The sequence below is a fragment of the Schistocerca nitens genome, chromosome 11, assembly GCF_023898315.1.
Source record: "Schistocerca nitens isolate TAMUIC-IGC-003100 chromosome 11, iqSchNite1.1, whole genome shotgun sequence".
In the NCBI taxonomy this organism is placed as follows: Eukaryota; Metazoa; Arthropoda; class Insecta; order Orthoptera; family Acrididae; genus Schistocerca; species Schistocerca nitens.
This window is the reverse complement of record NC_064624.1, coordinates 41,297,087-41,316,039: the sequence shown is the minus strand read 5'-3', so window position 1 is coordinate 41,316,039 and position 18,953 is coordinate 41,297,087. Positions and strand designations below refer to the sequence as shown.

General features: G+C 38.1%; 1 protein-coding gene across 5 annotated transcripts in view; it reads left to right on the top strand.

Annotated features, from left to right (window-relative positions):
• Positions 1–18,953, top strand: part of LOC126213240 (zinc finger protein 726-like) — a 116,315-nt gene that overhangs the window by 85,257 nt on the left and 12,105 nt on the right. For 2 of the 5 annotated variants that reach the window (XM_049940895.1, XM_049940896.1), the window contains exon 5: positions 13,636–13,673. The exons of 2 other annotated variants lie outside the window; for them this stretch is intronic. In XM_049940895.1, the coding sequence (XP_049796852.1) occupies positions 13,636–13,673 (38 nt within the window). Of the gene's footprint in view, positions 1–6,361; positions 6,465–13,635; positions 13,674–18,953 lie in introns of those variants that run through there. One more of the 5 variants, XM_049940900.1, reaches the window with a different exon arrangement.

Below are 18,953 nucleotides of genomic sequence, written 5' to 3'. Positions count from 1 at the left end.
TAAAACCCCACCAGCTGTCTACACTATATTTTGTCAGTCAAGCAACATCTAAAAGTATGAAGTTAGGCATATATTGCAATAGTTAATGTATACTTAAACATGTTGTTTAAACTGAATTTAAATGCAGTGAAAACTAAATAAGGAAATGTAAACACAGTGGCAAAGTTAAGTTGAATGGTGTATACTGTCAATGTAAGACACAAAAGTAGAAATAGCCATACTTAAAATCATTAAATTGAATTATATAGGTTCACATAGCAAGGTTGAACACTTCAGACTGAAGATAATGCAGTTCAATTATGTGAATAATTAAGAATATTTGACAGATTCCCCAGTTACATGAGCTACTTTGAAATCAGAACTAAAATCTAAGTTCCAACTTTGGGTCAATATAAGTTCATTTTTCACGCTGTGTCACTGTCTGATCAAAGTTCAACACAAAAGAGAACTATCAGTTCCACAAAGTGAAAGTTCTTCAGTCACAAAAACATACAACAATGACAAAATGTGAAAATCCTCAAATTTTGCTCAAAATCATATCATCCATACAATTTTAGAGAACTTAAATCGCACAACTGGTTGGCTGCCCAGAGACTTCAGTTCAACTACTGTCAAAACCTGCGCAGGCTTAACAGAAACTGTTCACCAGCCCAGACTGTGTGAGAAACACAAATATATTACCAAAGAGCATGAGGCGCAAAAGCACTGCTTATTTAAAACCTCAAGAAACCATACAATGCTAGTCAGCTCCAAAGCATCTTACAAAAGTAAATGGAACTAACAGTGATCGAAAGTACATTGTTTTTGTAGAAACTAAACAACTTGAAATAAGCACCTTCCCATGATGTTCACTTTGAGGCTTACCAAACATTCTAAGTTTGATTTTACATTAAATATCAGTGAAGAAACGTTACACTGCCATCATATTCAACTGTTAAAATAAGCAAATCTAAGGAAATATTTCTCTACAAACAAGTTTGTCATATCAGATGAGATCATAATTTAATGCTCATGTACATGGTGCTTTAGGTTACTATGTAACACATACCAAGTTTGAATTACAACCAGTTGAACTCGGTCCATCTTGATCTCACTGCATAATAGTCAATTTGTCAAAAAAATACCTAAACACAAATTCAATAAGGATGATTGATTTCGTTTGATTTTGGCAGGGAAGCTAAAACAGCTTTGATCTAACCTGACACTGCCCGCACTGAAACAGTTTGTGTGGTATTGCTCCCTGTGTATCTAGTAAAGCCAACCAGTGCCCTTAGGTAGTGCAAGGAGTCCCTTTACCAGTTCTTTGTTAGACACAATTTCTCCACTTCTAGTTGCCCCGAAATTTCTGCCCCTCTTGCTGTGGTATGTAGGTGTTTTTTGAAATTCTCATGGCTGGTCTTCATCCCAACCATAAGTTTAATATTTTTCCCGTTCAAGCCTAGGATTATAGAGCTTCTTTTAAAACATGGCTTTGGCATCATTATCTTACCATGTTTTGGTTATAGACCTTGCTCCAGTATTCTATGTACTATCTTGTAAGCCAGTTCTGTAGTTCTAGTTCGATCATAGTCGTGGTGATTGTAAGGACAGGTTAGGGTCCAATGAATGGAGTCTTTGCCCCCATCCTGGCCAGTCTTTAGGATTGTTCATTGCCACCGATCTCTGGCCAGGGACCCACATTTGGTTTACCCTATTGCTTCCACTAGCTCCACCGGAGCACTGCGACATACTACAATAATCTTAGATCTAGTTGCAGGAGCTACCAATGATTTCAAGGCTGCCTGGCTGAATAGATATAGATGCTACAGTCCTTGTAGCACCTATGTATATTCTCCTCCACACACACACACACACCCACACACACTGATTTCAGTAATTTCAGCTTGGAATACCAAGGCCAGTTTTCCTAGAGTGATGATGCCCTCCAGTCTTTGCTGAATCCTAGACACCCCGACCCCAGCTCCTTGGTCTGATTTCTACCCATATGGTGTCGAACTGTTTTTTCGCACTGCTCTCTGCTTCCAATTATTATATTGTTAGGCTTGTTGAAGCAGTTGGAGTTATGTAGTCAGCCTGGATTTCTCCAGCCATTCATATATATGCCCCACTTACTGATTTAGTGTGTGTGTGTGTGTGTGTGTGTGTGTGTGTGTGTGTGTGTGTGTGTGTGTGTGTGTGTGTGTGTCCCATTGAGATCCAGTTTTTACCAGTTTTGAGTCTGCATGCATCAGCTGCTGCCTTCATCTAAACCCAAAGGTGTAGTGGAGGCATGTCCAGCATGGCCTCCATCTCAGCATTTGGTGTGCTACTAATTTTCCCTGTTATGGCTAACCAGGCCAGTCTCTTTACCTTAGCAAGCTCCTTAGCTGCAACCTGATTTTCTACCTTCCTTTCTACCTTTCTCCTAAGTCTAACTGCTGTGGTGTATATCCAGTGCATACCTCAGGGTCTTACGCCCCAGTTTTTGCCATAAGCCCTTCTGGTACTCACTAGAGTACAATTCGCCTTCGAGCAGATAATCTTAATGTGAGGAATTCATGTTAGTTTCTCAGCTAAGATTACCCCTAGATATTTCACTATCCACTTCACAGGTAGGATTTCATTGAAAAGCTTTACATTCCAACTTGAGTGTTGGATATGCTTCTTTGTGATTGATACATCAGTCTTCTTAGGATTAACCTGTACATCCTGTTTAATGCACCAGTCTTCCACAATGTCAAGCGAACCTTGTGCCAAGTATTACTATGACAAGGTCATCTGCTTATCCTTGGCAAAAACATTGACTGGAATTTAGTTCCTAAATGAGTTCATTCACCACTAGCTTCCACAAAAGGGACAAAACTTCGCCTGGTGGACAACCTCTAGTGGCGTTAATTGCCATTTCATTCATTATTGTGGCCTCTACCCTTCTTCCACTAAGTGTGGCCCTAGTTCACCCACATATAGAAGTCAGTAGATCATGCACCTTCGCTGCCCTAACCATGGCATCAAAGGTTGAATTACTAAAAGCCCCCTCGATGTCCAGGAAGATGCAGAGGGCTATTTCTTGAAAGCAAAGTGCTTTCTCCACCCTACCAACAAATACATGGAGAGCTGTCTCACTTGATATACCTGGTTGTGCGTGTTGGGGTTTGAATGCGCAGGAGCCCTAGTTAACTTCCTCTCCCCAACATATACATTAACCAGACTGATTGGTCTCATATCCTTGGCCTTGTTATGATCAATTCTCCCTGGCTTTTGAATAAAGCAACCTTCACTGCTCTTCAGGCATTGGGAATGACTCCTGCTGCTAGGCTAACCCTGAATAACCTGCACAGGACTCCTACAAGATTCTCTCCTACTTTTTTCAAGAGAGCTGGAAAGATGCCATCTGGGCCAGGTGGCTTGAACAGTTAGAATGTTCCCACTGCCCACTGGATTTTACTGAAATTGTCACACTCCTTAGCCAATTCCCAGTCCTCTCTTAGAGTGCCTGAGAAAAATGGCTCAAATGGTTCTGAGCACTATGAAACTTAACATCTATGGTGATCAGTCCCCTAGAACTTAGAACTACTTAAACCTAACTAACCTAAGGACATCACACAACACCCAGTCATCACGAGGGTGCCTGAGAACCATTGTCTTTCAGGGGTCACGTTCCGGTCTACGTTATCAGCCATAGCATATTGAGGAAAGTAAGTTTTGCGGAGCAGTTCCAGTGTCTCGTATGCTGTCTTTGTATATTCCCCTCCTCCTTCCTCAATGTACCTTCTGGATTAGTTGGTACTCTAGTGAGGATTTTTTGAAGCCTGGCTTGAGATAAGCACCTCCACATGCTGGTCACTTTAGAACCTTATGAAACCTTCTAAGATAAATACTACATTAAATATCAGTGAAAACATGATAAACTGCCATCATATGCAACTGTCAAAATAAGTAAATACAAGAAAATATTTCTATACGAACAAGTGTATCATATCAGGTGAGATAATAATTTCCTGCTCATTTACTTGGTGTTTTTGGTTACTATGTAGCACATACCAAGTATGAATTACAACCAGTTGAAGTGGAAATATCTTTATCTCATACTGCATAATAGTTAATTTGTCAAAAACAGTACTTAAGACACATTCACTAAGGATAAAGGTAAAGGTGTAGTGTAAAATATGCTGTCTTTTTGTGTATGGAAGTGTGGAGTATATTTAGCTCTGGTCAAATTAATCAAGTAGTTTGTCAAATTTTAGATACCCTGGATCTAGTTGAGTTCCAGACAAATTATGTATTCACTGTACAGTTTGATGTATTGGTTATGCTTGTGGCAGTTTTGGCTTACCAGTAGTACAATTTAGTGTTATTGTAATCAGTGTTTATAAACATTGATATATTAGTGATGAATTGAATTTTAGTGGTTTTCTATGTAATATTTGGGAATAATATTTTATAGCTGGAAAGTGACAAGTTAGCAGTTAGCTATAAATCTGGTTTTTTGAGACAATGGTCAGCAGAGTTAGAATATTTCATTTGTTGCATCCTTTGTTTATTTCCGTTCCTCGCTTATTTTGGCCATTCATCTTTTGTTCATCAGTGAGTTTATGAGTATATTTAAATGTGTGACAAAAATTCTACTTGCTATCATGGCATTGACCTTGGAAAAGTCCTAAAATTCCTCAAAGAATTGTAAAAAGTTGTATGAATGTGAATTTAAATACTGCCTTACAGTCGTTAGCTTACTCTCACAGGAAGGTATTCCCAATGGATAACAGATTAGTGGCATTTCTCATGGCATGGGAGGAATATAGTTCACCAGAGCAAAATATTAAGTGTATATTTGTTGGTGTTTCAGTGTTAAATGAGAAATGTTCAGTGTCAATCATTTGAATTTAGATCCAGGCTCTGTCTTAGGCACTCAAAACGTTTGGTTTTGGTCTGAAAAGAATTTCTTAGAAAATAGAGAGGTGTGTTTTGGATCATTATCTATATATATACTTACATTATGAATATAATAGAGGGAAACATTCCACATGGGAAAAATATATCTAAAAACAAAGATGTGACTTACCAAACGAAAGTGCTGGCAGGTTGATAGACACACAAACAAACACACAAAATTCAAGCTTTCGCAACCAACGGTTGCTTCATCAGGAAAGATGGAAGGAGAGGGAAAGACGAAAGGATGTGGGTTTTAAGGGAGAGGGTAAGGAGTCATTCCAATGCCGGGAGTGGAATGACTTACCTTAGGGGGGAAAAAAAGGACAGGTATACACTGGCGCGTGCACACACACACACACACACACACACACACACACACACACACACACACACGTATCCATCTGCACATACACAGACATTTGCCTGTACAAATGTCTGCTTGTGTCTGTGTGTGCGAGTGTATACCTGTCCTTTTTTCCCTCCTTAAGGTAAGTCTTTCCGCTCCCGGGATTGTAATGACTCCTTACTCACTCCCTTAAAACCCACACCCTTTCATCTTTCCCTCTCCTTCCCTCTTTCCTGATAAAGCAACCGTTAGTTGTGAAAGCTTGAATTTTGTGTGTATGTTTGTGTTTGTTTGTGTGTGTATCAACCTGCCAGCACTTTCGTTTGGTAAGTCACTATATACTTACATTGTTGTATGATCATGCTCGTTCACTAGATATGTAACCACAGCAGCATGAAGCTCTTGCTGTAGTGACACATACATGTGTTGCTCTTTTGTGACTGCATGCAAGCAGTACTGGCAGCATAACACAACTGCAAAGTATTTCTGAGCACTGCTGTAACCTAACAAAACACTCCAAATACTGTTCCCTGCATATTTGCAGAGACACTTTGACCTACTTGCTGTAATATGTTTGCAGTACAAATACAATTGCTGTGCTTTACTGAGATGGTACTAGAAATGTGGAACAATATTTTTTTTTTTCCCTTCTCAATTACAAGCCAGCCAAGGTTTTACATTTCTTTATACTACTCCATCTGTACACTTTCTTGTTTCCACTCATGTGACATCCAGTTTCTATTTTCTCTTTTTGGAACTATTTTGCTGTGGAGTATTTATCAACTCAATTCTGTTTTTGTATTTGGTTTTAAATTTCTTGCTTATTTATACAAGTTTCTTGTAGGTCTTGGTGCAGTTCTGTAAGCCAATGAGTTTTTTTCTTAAGTTTTTAGTACTTCTGCACAGTTTTTCTTTTTAGTATGATAAGATTCATTAGCTTTCTTTGCCAAATTTTGTCTCCAGTTATTTTCGTACATATTTATCTATACTTCTGTATTGTTTCTGAATTTAAATGTTTGTACTGGTGTTCTGTTTCCTAATATCTTTTCTTTTTTCATAATTTTCTCTTATCATTTGTTGATTTTAAATTTAGTGTTTGTGATTCAGATCTGCATTCTGGCCAAATGACTGCCTTGCAAGTTGGAGGTTCTGCAATTTTGGAGAAAGAATTTTTACCGTAAACATCTTCTGTTAACAGAAATGCAAAGACCATCTTTCATAGTCTACCTTTTGTGGCTCCATTTTCCCCACCATTTGGCTACATGACTTCTCATTGTTGGAATTATGTAATACATTTATATCGGATATGAGAAAGTATGTTCGAGAAGTATCGATTGTGGTGACAGCTGTTTGTGTATATATGTGTGAGTGATGGGGCGCAATAGACAGTCTTCGTGTGTCTTTTATGAAGTGAACCTATGTATATTTTAATAAAGTATTTTATAAGTAAAAGTGTGAACGTGATTAAAAACATGGTAGCAGAGCGTGGTTAATGAAAAGAAAAGTAGAAGTTAAATATTATATTGTGGCCGTCGCGTGTTATTCAGAAAGTTCGACATGGCTGATATAACTATTCCTGTATTTGATGGCGAAGACTATGGGAACTGGAAGCAGCGGATAATCATGTACCTAAAAATGAAGAAATGTTATACAGTGATTACGAGGGCAAAAGTGAGCTCAGACAAAGAAACGTGGGATGAAGAGGACTTGAAGGCTATCAACTATATTTATGGTGCAATCACAAATAAGCAACTAGAATTCGTGAGTGACAGAGAAAGTGCTTTCGAGATCATGAAGAAATTTGATGAATTATATTCGAAAGAGTCTACAGCCCTTCAAATATTATGCAGAAACAAGTTGGACAAATTGAGGTTAAGTGATTACAGTGATACGGGGACATTTTTCAGTGCATTTGAAAAAACTGTAAATGAGCTGAAATCTGCAGGCGCTAAAGTAACGGAAAAGGAGAAGTTAAATTATATGCTGCGAACGTTACCAGAGTCAATGAGCTATATTGGGGACTTAGTGGACGTATTGAAGGAAGAGGACCAGACAGTTGAATATGTTAAAAGTAAGATTCAATTATTGAATGCAAAAACTGGAAATGAAGAGGTAAAATCAAATGCATTTCACACAGAAAGAAAATTAAATTCAAGAAATCAGGAGCAAGTATGTTATCGATGCGGCAAAGCAGGTCACTTCAAACGTGATTGTAACCATGGAAGAACAAGTAACAGAGGCACATGGCATCGTGGAGTACATTTTCAAAGTAGCGACAGAGGTAATGGAAATATGCAGCGTGGAGGCTATAGCAATGTACAGCGTGGAAATTACGGCAACATGCAGCGTGGAGGTTATGGCAGCAGGCAACGTGGTCGAGGAGAGCAGCATGGTTTTAGCAGCGGTCGGCATCACAGCAAGCAAGGTTACCATCAGAGTGATCATGGTATGAGTAGTTTTATAACAGAGGTTAATTCTATGATAGGTCAAAATAGAACAGTAGAGTCAAGTAACAACAATCAAATTCAAATCAATTGGTTATTAGACAGTGGCTGTACTGATCATGTTATTAATAATGAGGAATATTTTTCTAAGAGTATAACTTTAAAACAACCTATAAATGTAAAAATTGCTGATGGAAAAATTTTGCAAGCTACTAAAGTTGGTAATGTAATTAGTAATTTTCCTGTCTATGATCAAATGGTTCCAATTAATATGCGAGATGTTTTCTTTGTAAAAGACATAGACAAAAACTTGATCAGTTATGCCAAAATTACAGATAATCACAAAATTGTATCGGTAGGGAATATTGCTAAAATTTTTGATAAAGCTAATGGATTGATTGCGATTGCATGGAAAGAGAGTGGGTTGTATAAAATGAGTAGTACTATTAATAAAGGAGAAGTTAATGTTAATGTTATGAGTAAAGACAATAATATGACAACAAAGGAAAAATGGCATCGCATTTTGGGACATGTTAATTTCAATTATTTAAATACTTTATGTAAACATCAATTGTTAGATGTGGTTCCTTCAGAACTAGAATCAGAATTTATGAAATGTAAAATCTGTATCGAAAACAAAATGCATAATGTTCCTTTTAAAAATAATAGAACCAAAGCAAAAGAAATTTTAGAAATTGTTCACACAGATCTAAATGGGCCTCACTCAACTACTGGAATGCATGGGGAAAGATATTTTCTTTCTTTCATTGATGATTACAGTAAGGCAGCTCGTGTTTACACCATAAAATCTAAAGATCAAGTATACAATTGTTTTGTAGAGTATATTAATGAAGTTGAGAATCTCACTGGGAAAACTGTTAAAAAGATAAGATGTGACAATGGGAAGGAATATTTAAATGAAAATGTCTATGAATTTGTGAGACAAAAAGGAATTGTATTGAATGCTTGTCCACCTTATGTGCATGAGCTTAATGGTACTGCTGAAAGGTATAACAGATCCATCATGGACATGTCTCGGTGTCTGCTAGCCGAAGCGCGAGTAGACAAGAGATTTTGGCCTGAAGTGGTTTGTGCAGCAGCGTACCTCAAAAACAGAACTTTAGCTAACACCATTGAAAAGAAAACTCCTTATGAGATATTACTGGGGAAAAGACCTAATGTTAATCATTTGAAATTGTATGGGAGTAGAGTTTTTGTAAGAGTACCTGAGCAACTGAGGAAGTCAAAATGGGATAGGAAAGCCGATTTGGGGGTTTTAATGGGTTATTGTGAAGTAGGCTACAGAGTGCTAATAAATAATAAGATAGTTGTTGCTCGACATGTGGACATTGTTGAAAGTGGTGTTAAATGTATTGGGTTTAAAGATTATGATTCAGTAAGTGAATATTCTAGTGATTCTGAACACAAAAGTATAGAAAATGAAACTGAACTAATAGAAAAACAGAAGGAAATTGAGAAAAATGAAAAGCTTTCTGATAATCATGAACCAGAGAAAGTACTTGGGTTGAGGAGATCATCTAGAGAAAGAAAACCAAAAATATTAAATGATTATGTTTACAGCAACTTTATTTATGTAAACTTTTGCAGTGCAAATAGTCCGGAAAGCTTTGAGGAGGCGATTAACAGCGCCGAATCAAATTATTGGGAAAAAGCGATGAATAAGGAAATTGATTGTTTGAACAAAAACAAAACATGGGAATTAGTAGATAAACCAGTTGATAAAGAAGCCATTGATGTAAAGTGGGTTTTCACAAAGAAATCAGAAAGTGTTTACAAAGCAAGATTAGTTGTCAGGGGGTTTCAACAAAAAGAAGTCGTCGAGGATATTTATTCTCCAGTAACCAATATGCAAACATTAAAGATTTTGTTGTCATACTGTTGTCAAGAAGGTTTGGTTATAGAACAAATGGACGTAGAGACTGCGTTTCTAAATTGTAAAGTTTTATCTGAAGTTTATGTAAAGCAGCCAAGAGGATATGATGATGGTACGGATAGAGTCTGTAAATTGTATAAAGCATTGTATGGTTTGCGAGAAAGCTCACGAGCTTGGTACAATTGTCTTGATGAGTTTTTAAGAAGTTTAGGTTTTAAAAGGAGTAAATATGATTATTGTCTTTATGTATTGCGAGATGGAGATGTCTTGATTTATTTGATTATTTTTGTCGACGATTTGCTCATTTGCTGTGTGAGAAAAGAAAAAATTGTTAAGATTAAGAACTTATTGTCAAAACGATTTAATATGAAAGATTTAGGTGAGGTAAAAAGATATCTTGGCATCGATATTAATTATGATTGTGAAACAAGAGTTATGAGTTTGAGTCAAGAAAAATATATTGATTCGTTAGCTGCGAAATATAAAATTGAAGATTCGATCTTGTACAAAACTCCAATGGAAGTAAATTTAAAGTTGGAACCAGCGTATGAAGATTGTAATGATGTTAGATATAGAAACTTGATAGGTGCACTCTTGTACGTAAGTTCGGGTACTAGACCAGATATTAGCTATAGTGTGAATTACTTGAGCAGATTCCAAAGTTGTTACAGTAGTACTCATTTTAAATATGCTTTGAGAATTTTGAAATATTTATATTTAACTAAAGATTTGAAATTAAACTATTGTAGGAATGAAAGTGCTGAGATATTAGATTGTTTTGTGGATTCAGATTGGGCAGGTGATAGTGTGGATAGAAAGTCAACTTCTGGTTATGTAATTAGATTATTTGGTAATGTTGTATTTTGGAAGTCAAGAAAACAAGCGAGTGTTACAAAGGCTTCAACTTTCGCAGAATATGTAGCATTGTCTGAAGCTGTAAGCGAGGTGAAACTTGTACATGATATTTTAGACATTTTTAATGTTAAATTTGAAAAACCTATTGTCATATATGAAGACAATTCAGGAGCATTAAATATAGCGAAGTTTGGTAATTTTACAAAGAATTCAAAATACATAGAAGTGCATTACCATTTTGTGAATGAGTATTATTTACAGGGACTCATTGATATTGTTAAAGTAGATTCAAATGAAAATGTTGCAGATATATTCACAAAGTCGTTATGTAAAGAAAAATTCATTAAAATTAGGAATATGTTAAACATCGCGATATAAATGTAAGGAGGTGTGTTGGAATTATGTAATACATTTATATCGGATATGAGAAAGTATGTTCGAGAAGTATCGATTGTGGTGACAGCTGTTTGTGTATATATGTGTGAGTGATGGGGCGCAATAGACAGTCTTCGTGTGTCTTTTATGAAGTGAACCTATGTATATTTTAATAAAGTATTTTATAAGTAAAAGTGTGAACGTGATTAAAAACACTCATAGATCCTTAAATTTTTCTTCCCCTGATACTTCGTATTTGATTGGGATATTGCAGTCCTGTTGTTACCCATTACTGCTTCTTACCAGAGGAGACGAGTAGTCATGCTTCTCCTACCGTTTTTCTTTCTCTCTGTTTTGTGCTTTCTCTACACTGCGAGTATTGCTAAATTATCTACAAAAGTTGAACAGACAATTTTGACATCCATTTTCTAACCAAGTAGTATTCAACTTCTGGTATTGGATTCTGACAACTGCTCCATCTGTTCAATGTTCACTTTTCTAGTATGGTCTGAAAGAAGAATGGAGTTAGTCCTTTGCCTTGGCTAAAGTCTGTTGTTATCTCAAATGAGGCTGTAGTTCTTTTAAGAGGACCCGTGTTGTCTTCTGTATTTCAGATTCTTTAAGAAGTTTGAATAAAAGCAGTCTTGCTTTATAGTCATAAGCCTTCTAAAATTTTACAGATGTATTCCAATAGTATTTTGCTCCTTTAGTCCTTAACAATTTGCCCTTCAGAGGACCATCCTGCCCTAAGCTATCTCTAATATATCTCCTATTTTGGAATTGTTTGTGTTGTTTTCTCCTTGAACTTTTCGTGGAATTTCTTTTAATCTTCTGTGAACATGGCTATCTCTTATTACAGGCCAGGAATCTTACTTTTATGATTCAGTGATAATAGTCAATTTCAACAGGTATCTATGTCTGACTCTGGAAATCATCACCTTCTTGGAATTGTGCTTCATTATTGGCACATAAGCTATCTGATATTCTCAAATCATATTATTGTTGACCTCATATCTTTTTAGTGGTGTATGTGGGTGGGTGGGGGGGGGGGGTTTATCTGCCAACAATTTAGCTAAATGTCTTTTTCTTACCACTTTTCCTTTTTTCTTACATCCACAGTCAGGCAGACATAAACATTTTCTCCTTGGACTGTTATGGAAAGTATTTATTCAAAATTAATTTGGCAGCTGTACAATTCTCAAGTGGTAGCCCAGTGTGACATCTGAATCCTTTATAATTCTTTTGAGGTAATACTTTCCTTGTGTTAACCATGTTCACAAATTGCATATTTATCAAAAGACAGGAGCCTTCATAATCTGTATGTCCAGACAATGGTAGTACTTCATGTACTAATTTATTTCAGTCATGTCATACTGCACGTCTTAATATCCACTCCCTAAGCACTAGTTATGACATTTAATAATTTTGATGTAGTTCATAGTAAAATGTCACTGGAGAATGGCATAAGTCAAAATTCCAGTTGTGAATAAATACATTTAATAGCACTTTTATGCAGAAAATATTCTCATCTGCATCTTGTGCCAGTCTGAGGATAAAAATTTAATAAAATTTTTATATCTAAAAACAAAGATGATGTGACTTACCGAACGAAACGCTGGCAGGTCGATAGACACACAAACACACACACAAAATTCAAGCTTTCGCAACAAACTGTTGCCTCATCAGGAAAGAGGGGAGGAGAGGGAAAGACGAAAGGATGTGGGTTTTAAGGGAGAGGGTAAGGAGTCATTCCAATCCCGGGAGCGGAAAGACTTACCTTAGGGGGAAAAAAGGACGGGTATACACTCGCGCGCGCACACACACACACACACACACACACACACACACACACACACACACACACACACACACATGTATATCCATCCACACTATACAGACACAAAATTTTTATGTTTTCCTGTAGCACTTCATCAGATGCTTCTCAATATTGTTCTCAGGACAGTTTTACTTTCTGAACTGTTCTTGTTACCCTGATTTATTATTGCATGTGCATTAATTATTGTGCACCTCTCATCTAAATATTGAATTATGGCAGGGAGAGAGTCTTTCTGGAGGTAATGAAAAATTTGTTACTGATTGCAAAATATATTTGCCATTTATAAATGCAGAGCCTAGTACTGGAGGAGTTTCACGAATTTCTTCCCTGTGTTCTCTTTGAAAAATCTATAGTTCTCTGAATGTTGTATTTCTTCATCTGTGAATGTGCTTTTTTTGTAATGCCAGTTTTAACTTGTCCATTTACAATGTCTGAAAGTATTTTGAGTCTGCCAATATTTATTAATGTTTGTATATTTAATGGTCCAAGCGTGTATGTAGTTCTGAGTGTGAACTTACGGTTGGGTTTAGAAGTCACTCCTCACCTCTGCAAGTTGGTCTGGGCTGGCCAGAGCACAAAGGCCCAAATGTGTCACTTACGATGATCGATTCATCTCTCACTTTTCATAATAAAAAAAAAATGAATGAAAATCTTACACAATACACAAGTACATGACAGATGAAAGATGTTTTGGTCACTTTTCTTTGTGAAGTGTCTAGTAGGAAGTATGGCTACAACCAAATTACTGGCTTGTGTAGATATTTACAGAACTGAAGACAAAGTGAGGAAATGGAGAGTGAATTCTTACTGACATTCTGTTTCATTAACAGAAACAGTTTATCATGTCCTCCTTAATGATATTTTCAAGCCTCACTTACTGCATTTTGTGGACCAATCACATGTTGGTGGGCATTAATTATATTTATTTACTGTCTCATCAGTTGTAAGTCACAGGCAGTTTCTTCATATATTTCAGGTGGAAACCTCAACAAGATACGCATCTGATAGTGCAAGGTAAGTTTTCATAATTCACTGCAGAACTTTTTGAGAAATATAAATTTTTATTACTTGTGAAAGTACGTCAGATATAAAATGCCCTACTGTAATTACTCAGTATCACCGATAAGCAACAACATTACAAGGCAGTATGGTCAGTACTGCTATTCTCTGCAACAACCTTTATGTGACTTCCTAGATAAATAGAGCAAATGTCTAATATCTGTACAGGTAAATAAAAGTTCAGGTGGAATGTCAGCAGCTGTATTGGGCTGAATTCAGAATGTCACATGACTCACTGAAATTCAACAGGTTCCTCTTGATGAGCCCAAGCTAATATACTGCAATAGAAAAGTAAGAAGGAAGGGTGAGTGGCTACATATCCAAAAATTGGAGCTGATTCCTGGCCTTCCAGATTAATGAACATAGTGTTGAACAGCTCTTTCAATGCTGTGCCATAGTGGTGATCAGGAAGCACACAAGTTTGTAGTGGTGACAGTGTACAGGTCACCATCAAGAAGAATCTTAAGTAGCTGGTGCCACTTTCAGTAAGGCTGTGAAGACTTAACTGGTGAATCCTCATTCTCTTTGTTTCTCCTTTGTCCCGGTGTGTTCCTGGAGGCTGGCCCATTCATTACGCACATTACAGGTGACAAGGTAATGGATAATGCCAAGCTCCAGGTCAACAGGTAGGGTTCGCACGTACTCTCTTATACAGTCCAGGCTCAGAGATGGGTAACTGCCTAAGCTGTTACCTTCCCAAATCCCAATTCGTCCCTCTGTCAAGAGTTCGGGAGATGTGACCTGAGGTGTGAACAGTCATTTACGGTGGAGTGAATCCCCCCTCTGAGGATGCCCCCAGTCGGAAGGAGCATGCCATTGTAGATGTTGGCAACCATGGGGATTTATTTTTTTTGCAATGACTCACCATCTTAGTGTGTGTCTACTATACGTAAACAGAATGAGGCTAAAGATTTGAAGGCCCTCCCAACTGCACCTCGGTTCCTCATGGTATCATGTACTGGAGGTGGTCCGTCCTTTGCTACAGTTAATGTGTGCATTATTCTGAAAGGTGGTGTTGCAGTTGCAGGCCCTGTGAAATCCTATTCCCATTTATGTAATGCAACTGTGCTTCTGAAGATGTATTGTCATTCTCAAGCTCAACTGCTTAAGAGCTATCCTGTTCGTGTGGAGAACGATCTTACACTTAACTCTTTGCAAGGTGTTATTTACATTCTGATGCTTGATGGCCTCACTGAGTAATGTTTGCCTCAAAGATTAAGGCAGGCTATGAAGTCATCATGGTCCAACCGTACATTACAAACCAGATGAGTTCCTACAAGTGTCAACATTATAATAAAACATGTATCCTGTCAAAACATGGCCAAATGTGTTACTCTTGGCAGAGATGCTCACGAGGGCAGCAGTTTGCCTCCTCCTTTCTGCTGTATCAATTGTAATCCCATGAATTTCCCATGTGTCTTAACAAGCAAGCTGATTAGGAGATCTGAGTGGGACATCAAACTCCACTTTGTCACTCACAGTTGTTAGCTAGTCAAAATCTGTGAATTATACGATTGGCATTTGCAGTATCGTTTTTGCTATGTTGTACATAATAGAGGATATGCCCACCCAGACTTGCGACCCCAAGTTCAGTATTGCAGTAGTGAAGTCACCCAGGTCACAGTAGCGTCCCCATCTGCTCCTACAGCTGCGCAACAAGCCATCAGATCTTTGCCCCTGGTGGTGAAATAACCTGTTACACAACTGTCAGGCTGAAAGGACAAAAGCAGTACTCCTGCAAAAGACTTTCTACAGTTAAAAACAGTCTTCATCTGCCAACTAGAAAGTTCTAAGAGCTCAAACAAAAACAAACTGTTTTCTCCTTACCTGATTTAGAGATCTTTTTCAGTGGTGTTGCAACATATACTCTCACCTGGCTGACCTCAATTTTGCTGGTGCCCACTGCCTACTGGTTTTCTGCCATAGAATTCACAGGCTGACTAAGGGAGAATGCCAATATGTTTGCAGAGCTCATGGAACAGGATTCTCCAGCCTCTGCCTCCTGTAGCAGTGGATTTTTGAAGGCTGGCACTCAGCAGCCACCAAGGTGACTAACCTTCATTTGTTCCCTCCTCCCCAATCCCCATACCCTGTTATGACTCTTCTCCAATGGAACATTCATGGCATTAGATCCAACAAGGAGGAGTTACAGCTGTTTTTGGAATTGCAGTGTCCACTTTTTTTCTGCTTCCAAGAAAAAAAAATTGTCATATTAAAAATTGTCCTCACAACCCCTTTGATCGCTCATGTTTCCTTCTGGTCCTCTGTGATGTTCCCCCAAGGACAGCATTGTACCTCATGGGGGAGCCATGCTGGTCATCCATATCATTGAACACTCGACTGCTAGCTGTTGCAGTCTATATTTTCCTTCATTTCACCTTTTGTCTACATAACTTCTACACCCCTCCATCATTTGCTCTTACTAAGTCAGACTTACTCCAGCTCATTGGTCAGTTCCCTCACGCCTTTTTGCTGCTTGGCGACTTTAATGCCCACCATCTGCTTTGGTGCTCTGCGAGAACCTGTCCAAGAGGTTCCCTCTTAGCTGACTTCCTGAATCATATCTTAGCACTGGAGCACTCACGTTCCTTTCAGATTCCATGGACATTTATTACCGTTTGGACCTCTCGTTCTGCACTGTATAGCTCGCTCATCATCTTGAATGGCCCATTCCCTCTGACACATACTCAGGTGATCAATTTCTGTGTGCTATCCATTGGCCGACTCCTATCCCACCTGAGTGCAGTTCCAATTGGCAGCTTTCCAAGGCCAACTGGAGGCTTTACCCCTCTCTCACGACATTTACACAGCTGTGATGACCACGTAAAGTATCTTCCAAACGTTATCCTTACCGCCGAAGTATGTTCCATGCCATGTACTTAAAGTTTACTGTAGCATGTTGTGTTCCCTGGTGGACTGAGGCATGCAGCAATGTGTTTCGCTTGCGGAGATGTGCTCTCCACATTTTAAACAATCATCATGATACATCTGCTGGAGTTCTGGTATCCTGTAGTCCATACATCTGGGACTTCAGAGGCCATCTTACACATTTACTAGAGGAAGTTTTGAAAGACAAAAGTTCTCTCTAGGTTTATATGGTTCAGATTTGTCACACACATTTATCCAGGAAAACGGGATGCCTGAATGCTCGTTGTAGCATTGCCTTTGCTATCCCCATTAACCATATGGACTCTCCCTCCATGCATCTCAGCTCCCTTTTCGTCAAGGATTTTACAATCGGTTTCAGTTCTAAATCAACTTGCCTCCTTAAGCCAGTGACGTTAGCTATGGTTTCGTGTGTTTCCAGCCAGTCAATGCTGTACATAACTACCCCCTGCTCATATATTGCAGGAAAGTAGTTTGCATTCACTTTAGCCCAATTAGGATTAGAGTGAACGTCAGTACATCAAAGCTTCAAATGATGCAGAGACTTGCATACTGCTTGTTTTTATGCGATTTTGATGAAAAATATCAGTCAGAAATATCCTCAGAGGTATGAACTGAAGTCATGGTAGCGTCGAACATTGTACAACAGCTGGTTCCTATTAGTGAAGTGACAACACAATTCTTTAGGTGGCCTTAAATCACCAAGAGCTCCATACCTCGAACAACATCTAAATTTACTGTTCCACGTTTTGTGGTTTTGCACATTGTCTCAGGCAAAGTATCCTACATAAACACGCTGTAAAATCTCACGATTTTAAATTTTCTGGTGAGTCTAAGCAGATCTATGTTTTTACCCTTCTTTCCAGTACCATTGCTGTGGGCGTTTTTTTAATGTACAACCCAAGCCATCTTCTGTATTGTAAATAGAGGCCTTTACCTATAGCGATGGCCTCCGTGGTCATATTGCGCCTTTTAGTTGCTTGTAATTACTTTTCACTTTTTCAGGCATTCTCTAGTGCTTCAAATATATCAGCTCTCCTAGCTAATGAAACCAGTGGCTGACAGCCCAGCAAATGTAGGTATCAAAGCCAGAATTATTCCACCAGATGTCTTTGGTATTGGTAGGAACCTGGGCGTTTTAACACATCATTTCCTTCCTTTTTTCTGCCTCGAGGCACCTTTTGGAGCTGTCACCAATTTTTTAAACATCCCATAGGTTTTTCTTCTTCTTCAGTATGCAGTGAGATGCATTCAGTATTGCTTGAAGGTTAGTCCAGTACCCAATTTAAGTTCTAGCAAACATTTCCTTATCAACAGCATATGCAGAAATAGGTTGTTCTACATGAATATCTGTCTCTTGACGTACCTGTGCAGCGTTATCAGTGAGTATTTGGTGTGCAGTATGGTGATCTTTATTTGTAGTGTAGGTGGTGATGTGCTCTTTGCACACATTTTTTAATGCGTTGAAGCCCTTATCACCATAATCTTGGTGCTATTTCAATTTTGTTCCAGCTCCACAGAAATTATATCCAGAGATACAAACTTCTGATGACAGATTCTCGAGAATACCACCTCCAACTTTGTTGATACATTTCCTAGCACTTGTCACATTACTGCATGTTTTGAACTTTGCTTTTCGTATTACGTAGCAGTTTGCGAGTGTTCACCCAACTGTTGAGCTTCGATGAGAAACTAAACCATTTCATCAAAGCCCTGTTCCCTCAACATCGTACAATCTGCTCTATGAGGAACATAATGGGTTTAAAGCTATCCCGTAGTTCGTTTATGACATCAATAGGTTTGTTCTTAATTCTGTGGTGAATAATGCGATTATACTTGTCAATGATCTGTGGCTGTATGTTCAGCCATTTGCACATACGTTGAAGATTAAATTGCTTCCACATTCGGTTTTTCATGGTCCAGTTCAACCATTTGGCAATACTAGTTTCCAAATGGGAGAATGTTGAGTAGTGATTTATCCAACATCATTCCAATTCTGCTTTGAAATGCCTGTCGTAAAATTCACTTCAATCATATTCCTCAAGGTTGTTGTGGCGTCGAGTTAGTCCTGTCTGCAAAAATTGTTTAGAAACCTCTCAAACCTCCTTCCGTGTCTTTACTTTCAAAGGTAAGGCCCAAGCAAATTTGGAATGTGTGTCTGTGATTGTGAGAATGTACTTGAAACCATTATTTGATTTTAAGTAGCCTTGCGTATCTGATATCAGCCTGCCATGCATAATCCATTCCTTGTATTATCAGAAATATTCTGCATGCAGGTCTGTAAAGCTCGTGGACAATTCTCTCCCCAATTACTCGACGATGCATATTTTTCAAAGCTCAGGTAAGATC